This window comes from Leiobunum rupestre, chromosome 7 (genome assembly GCF_980474605.1).
Source record: "Leiobunum rupestre chromosome 7, qqLeiRupe1.1.hap1, whole genome shotgun sequence".
NCBI lineage: Eukaryota > Metazoa > Arthropoda > Arachnida > Opiliones > Sclerosomatidae > Leiobunum > Leiobunum rupestre.
The window spans coordinates 25,922,700-25,934,696 of record NC_143390.1 but is presented as its reverse complement, the minus strand read 5'-3'; the positions used below and the strand labels follow the sequence as shown (position 1 = coordinate 25,934,696).

General features: G+C 42.1%; 1 protein-coding gene across 1 annotated transcript; it reads left to right on the top strand.

Moving 5' to 3' along the window:
• The first annotated feature begins 4,923 nt into the window (after positions 1-4,923).
• LOC149935400 (uncharacterized) lies at positions 4,924-7,283 on the top strand. The gene is made up of 7 exons (XM_090152913.1): positions 4,924-5,258; positions 5,331-5,433; positions 5,503-5,599; positions 5,906-6,023; positions 6,094-6,291; positions 6,367-6,550; positions 6,648-7,283. Exons 1-7 carry the CDS (start codon positions 5,209-5,211, stop codon positions 7,014-7,016), a joined length of 1,119 nt encoding a protein of 372 aa, XP_090009039.1. The 5' UTR covers positions 4,924-5,208; the 3' UTR covers positions 7,017-7,283.
• The last annotated feature ends 4,714 nt before the right edge of the window (positions 7,284-11,997 follow it).

Genomic DNA, 11,997 nt, shown 5'->3' with positions numbered 1-11,997 from the left:
TTATAGCCCGGTGTACCGGTAAAGAGAACCACACCACCGGAGGCCTATCATCAGAATGCCCTACGCCAGCGTCCACAAGCCCGGACAGGTGACAAAACCAGCATGGGTAGCAGAACCCCACTACTGATGGTCGCACCCTCGACGCAAGCCGCTCAACCCAGCAGAAGGTGCAACAATGGGACGACCAGCCCGCCACTTCGCACACAGCAGTGGGATAGAGAACGGATGCTCTAGCAACTCCGGCCGACACCCCACCTACAAAGGCAGGGAGCCAAGCCCTTTGGAGAGAGCTCCTAAAGGGGAACGGCGGGCACACAGCAGCCCGCATAACCCGGCACAGCTGGCACCGGAGATCCCGGTGGGAGCCCAAAAGGCCGGGAGATGGGTCCGCCGTGCCCTCATACGGAGGCCCGCAGCCCCACAGCAGGCTACTCAATCCGCCGAGGCGGCCAGTGTGCCCGGCCCCTCTCCATTAGCCTGGGCCGAAGCCCAGTATCCAGCCCACACCTGACCGAAGTCGGAGGTCGGAGATAGGACCCTTTGGACGGAGCTAACATCTCCCAGTGCGCCACCGCCCTTACGGGTTACAAGAGCCGGACCCCGACTCCCCGGTAAAGCCACCAGTTATTGCACACTCCGACCCCTTGAGGGCCAGGTGTAGTAAGCAGGAGTGTCCGCCGCGCCGCACGGATTGAGGTTGAGGAGGTCCAACAAATCACGTCTGAAGCGCAATGGTGGAAGCGCTGCTTCCGCCTCCTTGAGACTAATGGCCGTTGAGGGCGGTACCGCAAGGATGACTCTGAGAGCTGTATTTTGAACCTTTTCGAGCTTAGCAAGAACAGTGGAGGTGGCCGACGCATAGAGAAAGCTGGAATAATCCATCCTGGAGCAAATGAGATAGGTATAAAGCACTCAAGTCGGTTTTTTTTCGAAGAATAAGATAGATTCATGGCCATCTCTATTAACAGGGGCCTTTTCATAATACAGGTGGCAATGATAGAGCCGACAGTTTCTGTAAGTGTGACCAAGGCTTATGACTGTGATTCCTTAAATCAATTTTAGATTCCGTGATTAATATTTGATTCCGTGATTCGCACGAGATTCCGTGATTCGTATGTGATTCATCGATTCGAGTAGGATACCGTACGAGATTCCTCGAAGTGACGGACCCCTCGCGGCACATTCGTAATTTTCAAAAACTTGTTTCACGGGGAGCAGATTTGATTGGATCTCTAGATTAATATTCCCAACTCAATGGAAATAACACCGTTCAGTAACTACCTACGTCAATGACGACAAAGATAATATAACTACATACCCTAGATTCGAAATGACGGCGTTTCTCGATAGTGCGTTTCCTCGTGAGGCTTTTACTGGGCTACGTTCAGCAGCAGTCAACGGAAAAAAACCCGATGAATTTGATATTTTCCACCGATGGGCTTTTTCGTCATAATGACGTCGTAAGTTGCTGAACGCTTTTATTCAGTCATCGGTGTTTTTTAAAATGCCGTAGCTTTTATAGTAGTTTTACGTCAGAAATGACGTCAGTAATCGGAAAAACCGACTCTTCCAGCCGATGACTTCGGTGAGTAACCGATGACTATCGTGACGTCAAAACCGGAAACGCGACAAAGCGTACAGTAGGAAACCGATGTCACCGATACTAATCGGTGAGTCCGATGAGCTCTGCTGAACGTACCCCAGAGTTCGCGCCGGAAGTCAGAAAAATCGGGCTCCATAGCAGGGTAAGAAATAAGGAATTTCAATAGATATTACTCACCTTTAGTTTTCTTTCATTTAAAAACATTTTTAGAGCTACAGGCGTGATCCATTATTGTTTTAAAACAAAATAATGCAAAAATATCTGGTATCTTGAAAACCGCAAGTCAAAAACAAGTTCAACGGCGCAATTTTCACTAAAACTTTACGTTTTAACTAGATGTCGGTAGCCCTGCCAGCTCCATGGAGGCAGTTTTTTTTCGACTTCCGCCGGGAACTCAGTAAGAGCCTGCGTAACGGAAAGGAACTTGGTTTCGAATCTAGGGTACGTAGTTATATTATCTCTGATGACGACAAGCGCTCATCAAGAAAAAAAAACGATTTTCCCCAAATTTGCGTTACTTAACGTACCCAAGATCAAACATGCCTATGACCTAAATATTACGTAGGGACGAGATAAAATATCTTAGAATTTGAAGATGCTGATGTCTAGAAGTTTAAACGCCAAAGTGGGGCCAGCGGAGAGGTGGAAAAGTTCAAAAAGAAATACAGGAAAGAACGACGCAAAAAATCTACGTTAGGCCTAATGCAATTGTTTTGCGTCAACGGTCACTATCACGACGTTTTCACCCTAGTGAAAACTAGTCTTTGGGGATAACGTCTCGAGTAAGACTGCAGGCGTTGCTTTTTGGCGCATAGTCTAAATCTAATTTAATACTCGCCAACTAGACGTGTGGAAATTATATGAACAAATATGGAAAGTCTTGTAAGTTTCAATCAAAATTAAAAAAAAAAAATTTCGAGATGTTATAGTTTTTTTAATCTAAACCTAAGCTGAGTTCCCTGAAAATTACTAAGCCAATATTGAGACAATATTAAGGTTTTAACGGAAGGGTGATTAATTATTCAGGTTCAATAATTCTAGAAATCGATTTGAACCCTGTATCCGTTATAAACCAATCCGCTTTAAGAGAGTTATCATTTGCTATGAATACCTAACGTTCATTACCTTTACTTGGTTTGTACTTTGGGCTTTGGCGAATTTTTACTATAGTGCCAGGATAATCTTTGGTCACATTCGTTTTCGTATTACCCATATTCCACGTACTAATTTCTACCGAGTACACAAAAGTACGCGCTGCTAAGCTAATGTTTTTTTTGGTTTTAATTGAATAAAAAATTGTGTTTTCTTAGTGCCCGAAAAGCTATGACCTCCTATGACCAACTTGTTAGTTTCCATGACCTCATATCTTTATGAAAAATTGGTCTCTTTCAACCGAACCAACGTTATTTGTACGTTTCAAGTATACTCTTCAACTTTCTCATTGAAAGGTTTTGCCTATCATCTACTGATAAAAAAATAAATATTTGAAAAACATTAAAATCTATTTGAAATTATCTTCGTGATCGCTTTAATCGTTGAATTATAAGCCCAAGTTATATAGGGTCCAAGTTATTTGGAGCAGCTTTTTCGTCCACATTGGAGCGAAGAGTTTCGTGATTAAATGATAGAAATAATTAACACGGAAACGTAAGAAATTGCTTAAAATTATCGAATTCTAACATCAGAGTTCTCCTAGTGGTATGCGGATGTCGGTGCTAAAAATTCCCCTTCATCGTCATCGTCTATTTGGGGTTGAGCAAGTAATTGGCGAATTCCTTGTGGTAAATTACATTTCTTTAGCTTCTTGTTTTCTCCGTGTATCAACACACCCTGTGTAAAGTAACCGGCATGTAGTATCAAGAATAAGTCACGATGTACTCTTGAGAAGTTTTGAGATAATTGGGCAATTATCATCAATATTATCATCTTTTACGTGACCTTGGGTGACATTACCGGAAGGGCCTGATTCTCAGAATTCAGGCCCACCTTCATGTTTTTTTTTACATTGGAACCCTTAGCGGTAGATTTTGAGAAAGCCCTCCGCTTTTTCCATAGAAGCATTCGAGAAAACCTCCTCTGCTCCAAGGAACGATCGGGGGCCAGCTGAACTTTACTGAATTCTAAGACTTGATTAGTCTTCAACTTAGGAGATGCGTGTAGTATGACCTGTCGAGATTCGTGGCTATCCAAACAAATGAGTACCGGTTTCTCCTTTCTTTCTGTGCCTCTGCCAAAGCGCGTGCAAGTTTTGACGGAAAAAGAGAAAGTCTCCTCTAGTTCCAGATTCTTTCTTAGCCAATTTTCTGCCCCTTCTGGCGTGTCCATGTCGTCAAAATCCACTCCGAAGGCCACTAAGTTTTCTACTGGGGCCTCATTCGGTTTTTAGCCATCAGTCTCCAGACTTGACTTGTGTTGCGGAGTAGCAATCAATTGATTTTGTTCTTCAACCTTTAGCTGGAGGGAATCCAGCTTACTAGCCAGAAGTGTAGCGTTCGGTTTTTGGACTACGGCCTTTACTTTACATAGGTTATGTTCTTTTTCAATATCTTTAAAACGCTTATCAAATGCCACATCTCTGGCCTCCAGGTCTCGAATAATGCCCTCCCGCGTATTAGCTACAAAGCTCTGCATATTCTGAGAAGATGAACGATTAGCTTCGTCCAATAAATCCAGTTTTTCCATGATCTTAGATTGCTGAGTGCAGACCTGTCGGGCAACGACCAAATCTAAGGCTGTCATAAGACTGTCAAAGGTTAGATGTGTTGGGAGACCACGCTTAGTTTCCACCTCCAAAGAGATATCCTTCACACCCAAAAGTTCAAGAGAGGTCCCCGGCTTCTCAGTAGGCCCAGTTCTACAAGAGGGACAGATGAAAGAGTTGACAATTTTACGTGGGATTTTCCTAGTTTCCGAAAGTTCAATTTGGACGCATTCGGCGTGATACCACCATTGACATGAAATACAACGAATCCAACTGTTGTCAGACGTTCGAATCATCTCTGTGTAACTTGCCGCATTTAGCGGTCTTTTGGCTTGAATCCCCAGGCATTGCTTGCGCGTGAAAATACCTCTACATGTTATGGTAAAAAAAGCACGCAAAGAAGGCTGTGTGCCCAAGACATGTATCTGTAGTGTCGCGCGCTAAAACGTCATTTCAAAATCCGTCAATTGCAAGAGATTCAGAGAAGATAATATATAATATATATTTTTCTTAAGCCTAACTTTTATAAATTCGATAAATAAAACCGCGTGCCAATTTCGCGTGCAAGTAAAGCGCTCGTGACGCAGGTAAAACATTTTATTTTATAGAAACACCTATTTTTGATAAATTATTAAACGGGTGAAGTACACTACAGCCGCCGGCTAAGCCTATTTTTATGTTAATAATTTATTTAAAGTTTCAAATAAACCACTAATTAGAGTCAAATAACGATATCATATTGATTGAGTAAATATTACATTTATAAAATTACTATAGTTTCAATTAAACTCTCTTCGCTTAGTGTGGCTTAGCTATATTTAAAGCTTTTTTTTAGTAAAATTAGGCTTAATTTGTCAAATCTTGAAATCAATTCCCTACGCATTTAATAAATATAATAATAAAAATGACTTCGTCAAAATCAGTTGATAAGAAAAAATCCCTGTTTGCAATCACGTAAGTATAACCCTTCAAATATTACACTCAATTTTGATTACCATTAAGATGATATTTAAATGTAATGTTCAGACCCAAGGACCGAGTGATAACCTTTACAGGATATGATAGAACCCAATATCTGAAATCTGAAGTCGAAATTGAGAACTTTGGCCAATATCCCGTGGCTTTCAAGGTATATAAATTAAATAATATTATTAAAATATCGAACTTAAATTAACTTTAGTATTTAACTTTTTGCTAGTTCCGAACAAACAACATCGAAGCTTATCGAGTCCGCCCAGCTACTGGCATCGTACAGCCTGCCCGAAAGTGGACTATCTTTATCTTTAAGATACCAGGTAACCTTTTACATTTTTTAGTTTCAATTCAACGTAAAACAACTCTGGAATTGGCACCAAGATTTAAATTTAAATTTTGGGAATTGAAATTTAATTGACCCAAGCCATTTACCCTCCACATCGAGGGGTAAAACAGTCTCCGATAATATGTACACCGAGTTCGTGCATTTTGCACTGTTAAAGATACATATTTTCAAGAGTTCGCGAGTTCCATTTAGCACTGTCACAGGTACGGCAGTGTACACCGAGTTCGCAGAGTGTCTTACCCCTCGCTCCACATTAACTTTTCAAATTTACATTTTTCAGGTACTACCATTTTTGACGGTGATAAGTTGTTTTTGATATCAACCCCAGTGGAACCCGGCACTAGCAACCCTCAAAAGGTGTGGCTCAACACGACCATCGACAGCCATCTTGTTCAAACGTAAGAAACAACATCGCCGCTTAGTTTAACGTCTTGATTAATCTTTTATCTCGTTTCATTCTTTATAAAGGATCTCTATTACTCAATCGGAAGAGGTGGTGACGGAAGAAGGGACGGTGCGGGAAGTAGAAGAGGAAGCTGCGACCAACTTCGTCCGTATCCCGGCCTGTGGTTTGGGTTTGTCCGAAAGGCTGGGGCTAGGAAGAAGCCAAGAAGACAAACCAGGGCTCACCCATGATACAAAGGAAGACAACCAGTTGATTCAAACGTAAGAAACAACTTCGCCGCCGCGTTTAACGCCACATCTTGATTAATCTTTTATCTCGTTTCATTCTTTATAAAGGATCCCTATTGCTCAATCGGAAGACGGGGTGTTGGAGGAAGTGACGGCGCCTGAAGTAGAAGAGGAAGCTGCAACCGATTTCGTCCGTATCCCAGCCGCTGGTTTGGGTTTGTTCAAAAGGTTGAGGCTAGGAAGAAGCCAAGAAGACAAACCAGAGGTCACCTATGATACAAAGGAAGAAACGGTAATCTAATCATTTTTGTTGGGCACCGTGGGCCCATAGCTCGATAAAACCTCTAAAATTTTTGGATTTATTATCACTATTTTATTGTAATATTTAGAGCAAACCGAATGACATATCTGAGCGCGGTGAAAATAAATCAGCCCACTTACGTCGAAAAGCGAGCCACACGGCGAAGTACCCCAAACAAGTCTGCCACAGAGCTATGGACCATATAAGAACTGCTGCCAGAAAATATCATATAAAGTATCTTTTAATGATTGCCTTTGGGATCCTTCTAGTAGCCTTAATTTTCTACTTTATAAATTGGCAATATTCGGAACACTTGAGATATATACAACCATCCAAAAAGTGTTTTAGTCGCCATCCGCTTTTGTCCCCCTTTGGAAGGTACAGAAGGTTAAAATTGCTTAATCGGCATCCACTTTGGGTCCCCTTCGAATGGTATAGAAACTTAGAATGGCTTTAGTGGAAATGGTACCAAATATTTATATAGGTTTTAGTCTTTATTCCCTTTTGGAAAACTGCCCAAACTCAAAATTCATTTAGTATTTATTATCTTTTGGGAGAGTTCCGCACAGTGGAGGAGTTGGTTTCTAGCTGTGCCCAGCTCAAAATTGCTTTGGATGCTAAAGTTCCAAATTCTTCAAAACGAATGTCAAAATTGTTTTATTGACAGTGTAAAATTAAAATATTTTTGGGTTTCTGCTTTACAATAAATATTTTTAAATTGAGACGACAAGAAGCTAAATATAATTGACCACAAGGAGTTCGCCAATTACTGGCTGCATCACAAATACACGTCGACGACGAAGGGGAATTTTTAGCACCAACAACCGCGTACCACTATTAGAACTTTGATGTTCTCGCCAATTACTGGCTGCATCACTAATACACGTCAACGACGAAGGGGAATTTTTAGCACCAACAACCGCGTACCACTATTAGAACTTTGATGTTCTCGCCAATTACTGGCTGCATCACAAATACACGTCAACGACGAAGGGGAATTTTTAGCACCAACAACCACGTACCACTATTAGAACTTTGATGTTCTCGCCAATTACTGGCTGCATCACTAATACACGTCAACGACGAAGGGGAATTTTTAGCACCAACAACCGCGTACCACTATTAGAACTTTGATGTTCTCGCCAATTACTGGCTGCATCACTAATACACGTCAACGACGAAGGGGAATTTTTAGCACCAACAACCGCGTACCACTATTAGAACTTTGATGTTCTCGCCAATTACTGGCTGCATCACTAATACACGTCAACGACGAAGGGGAATTTTTAGCACCAACAACCGCGTACCACTATTAGAACTTTGATGTTCTCGCCAATTACTGGCTGCATCACAAATACACGTCAACGACGAAGGGGAATTTTTAGCACCAACAACCGCGTACCACTATTAGAACTTTGATGTTCTCGCCAATTACTGGCTGCATCACTAATACACGTCAACGACGAAGGGGAATTTTTAGCACCAACAACCGCGTACCACTATTAGAACTTTGATGTTCTCGCCAATTACTGGCTGCATCACAAATACACGTCAACGACGAAGGGGAATTTTTAGCACCAACAACCGCGTACCACTATTAGAACTTTGATGTTCTCGCCAATTACTGGCTGCATCACTAATACACGTCAACGACGAAGGGGAATTTTTAGCACCAACAACCGCGTACCACTATTAGAACTTTGATGTTCTCGCCAATTACTGGCTGCATCACTAATACACGTCAACGACGAAGGGGAATTTTTAGCACCAACAACCGCGTACCACTATTAGAACTTTGATGTTCTCGCCAATTACTGGCTGCATCACAAATACACGTCAACGACGAAGGGGAATTTTTAGCACCAACAACCGCGTACCACTATTAGAACTTTGATGTTCTCGCCAATTACTGGCTGCATCACTAATACACGTCAACGACGAAGGGGAATTTTTAGCACCAACAACCGCGTACCACTATTAGAACTTTGATGTTCTCGCCAATTACTGGCTGCATCACTAATACACGTCAACGACGAAGGGGAATTTTTAGCACCAACAACCGCGTACCACTATTAGAACTTTGATGTTCTCGCCAATTACTGGCTGCATCACTAATACACGTCAACGACGAAGGGGAATTTTTAGCACCAACAACCGCGTACCACTATTAGAACTTTGATGTTCTCGCCAATTACTGGCTGCATCACTAATACACGTCAACGACGAAGGGGAATTTTTAGCACCAACAACCGCGTACCACTATTAGAACTTTGATGTTCTCGCCAATTACTGGCTGCATCACTAATACACGTCAACGACGAAGGGGAATTTTTAGCACCAACAACCGCGTACCACTATTAGAACTTTGATGTTCTCGCCAATTACTGACTGCATCACTAATACACGTCAACGACGAAGGGGAATTTTTAGCACCAACAACCGCGTACCACTATTAGAACTTTGATGTTCTCGCCAATTACTGGCTGCATCACGAATACACGTCAACGACGAAGGGGAATTTTTAGCACCAACAACCGCGTACCACTATTAGAACTTTGATGTTCTCGCCAATTACTGGCTGCATCACTAATACACGTCAACGACGAAGGGGAATTTTTAGCACCAACAACCGCGTACCACTATTAGAACTTTGATGTTCTCGCCAATTACTGGCTGCATCACTAATACACGTCAACGACGAAGGGGAATTTTTAGCACCAACAACCGCGTACCACTATTAGAACTTTGATGTTCTCGCCAATTACTGGCTGCATCACTAATACACGTCAACGACGAAGGGGAATTTTTAGCACCAACAACCGCGTACCACTATTAGAACTTTGATGTTCTCGCCAATTACTGGCTGCATCACTAATACACGTCAACGACGAAGGGGAATTTTTAGCACCAACAACCGCGTACCACTATTAGAACTTTGATGTTCTCACCAATTACTGGCTGCATCACTAATACACGTCAACGACGAAGGGGAATTTTTAGCACCAACAACCGCGTACCACTATTAGAACTTTGATGTTCTCGCCAATTACTGGCTGCATCACTAATACACGTCAACGACGAAGGGGAATTTTTAGCACCAACAACCGCGTACCACTATTAGAACTTTGATGTTCTCGCCAATTACTGGCTGCATCACTAATACACGTCAACGACGAAGGGGAATTTTTAGCACCAACAACCGCGTACCACTATTAGAACTTTGATGTTCTCGCCAATTACTGACTGCATCACTAATACACGTCAACGACGAAGGGGAATTTTTAGCACCAACAACCGCGTACCACTATTAGAACTTTGATGTTCTCGCCAATTACTGGCTGCATCACTAATACACGTCAACGACGAAGGGGAATTTTTAGCACCAACAACCGCGTACCATTATTAGAACTTTGATGTTCTCGCCAATTACTGGCTGCATCACTAATACACGTCAACGACGAAGGGGAATTTTTAGCACCAACAACCGCGTACCACTATTAGAACTTTGATGTTCTCGCCAATTACTGGCTGCATCACTAATACACGTCAACGACGAAGGGGAATTTTTAGCACCAACAACCGCGTACCATTATTAGAACTTTGATGTTCTCGATAATTACTTACGTTTCCGTGTTAATTATTTCTATCATTTAATCACGAAAGTCTTCACTCCAATGTTGACAGTGCGCCCCACGCTCACCTCGTTTATAAACGAAAAAGCAACTCCAAATAACTTCCCTATAATAACTTGGTCTTATAATTCCAAGATTAAAGCGACCACGAAGAGAATTTCAAATAGATTTTTATGTTTTTCAAAAATTAATTTTTTGATCAGTAGATGATAGACGAAACAGAGGGGCTGATCACTCCGCGTAGTCGGTGTACAGAGCCGTACCTTTGACTGTACTAATGGGACTACGCGTAATCTTTGAAGTCCCTGCCTTTGGCAGTGGTAATCTAAGCGTAATCCGGTGTACAGACTTTCGAAGAGTGGTTAGCCCCTCGGGCGAAACCTTTCAATGAGAAAGTGGAAGAGCATACTTGAAAACGTACAAATAAAGTTGGTTCGGTCGAAAGAGACCAATTTTTCATAAAGATATGAGGTCATGGAAACTAACAAGCTGGTCATAGGAGGTCTTAGCTTTTCGGGCACTAAGAAAACACATTTTAAGCGGCACAAATGTACGAAAGATTTTTTTGTTCAATCGAAACCAAAAAAAAAAATCATTAGCTCAGCCGCGCGGACTTTTGTGTACTCGATATAAATTAATGCGTGGAATATGGGTAATACGAAAACGAATGTGACCAAAGATTATCCTGGCGCTAAAGTAAAAGTTCGCCAAAGCCCAAAGTACAAACCAAGTAAAGGTAATGAACGTTAGCATAAGTGGATCATTCTCTCTAGGTAGACAAAACGCTATGCTACCTATGACTAGAGTCTTTGTCGGGGTCGGTCTGGCAGCCCTTTACAACCGCCCTATACTGTGTATCACCTCAATTTCACTCTGAATTTATACTGCTGAATCTAACGTTTCTTACATCTCTTATGGTACGTCTCACGTCTGAAACGTGTCTCGAGTGCCCGAGAGAGAGAAATTTTGGCGGTTGGCTCTTCGAATTTTTCCCCCCAAAAAATCTGTACCATATTTGTTCAAGGTCAGTTTCAGATCCAAGTGTACAGTTTTGTTCAATAAACGCCCCTTTAGTTGCCGTCTTGACCACTCGGTGGCGCCTCCGACGAAATATTTAAAAACAATTTATCTCTGGAGTTTGCTCTCTATACAAGATCTGACGTCACGAAACCCAGACTAAGATACCCGACCGAGACCCGGAATTTGTATACTTAGAGAAAATGATCCACTTAGGTATTCATAGCAAATGAGCACTCTCTTAAATAGTCCAGGGAAATTAGGATTTTACCTAGAACAAATTAGAGACAAGCAAAACTCAACGGGAATGTGTTCGATAAATCGAGTTAAATAAGGAGAAAAACGTTTTCCAATGTTGTAGGGGTGGAACCCCCAAAAAATGGCCGCCATCTTGGAAATTTCGGTTTTTTAGATTTTACGGCGAAACGGCTAGAGATAGGTGAAACATCCCTTCTCCCTGTTTTATGGTGCATACGATTCCCCATCGAACAAGGCATTCCACGTCAAAGTCGGACCAGGCATTAAAACGTTGTTACTACAAATGTACGACCCAAGGTCGTATATAAGGGGGGGGGTTAGGGGGTTCAACCCCCCCCCCCTTAGGAGTCGATTCCTTTCTTACGAAAGGAGCGCAACATTAAATGTATTAAAAAAACTTCGTTTGATACACGTGCGGAAATGTCATTGTCACTCGTCCCGAGTCTAGCCAGTACTTTAAATATGCGTTATTGCTAAAGAAAAATTTCGCGCTCGCTACGCTCGCGATTTAATCTGGTTGTCTTATAACCC

What these genes read in the sequence shown, in the direction of transcription:
- LOC149935400 (XM_090152913.1), top strand. Translation starts at nt 5,209, where the DNA reads ATGACTTCGTCAAAATCAGTTGATAAGAAAAAATCCCTGTTTGCAATC. An exon ending in GACAACCAGTTGATTCAAAC is followed by an intron (nt 6,292 to 6,366) that starts GTAAGAAACAAC and finishes TTCTTTATAAAG; the next exon opens with GATCCCTATTGCTCAATCGG. An exon ending in ATGATACAAAGGAAGAAACG is followed by an intron (nt 6,551 to 6,647) that starts GTAATCTAATCA and finishes TGTAATATTTAG; the next exon opens with AGCAAACCGAATGACATATC.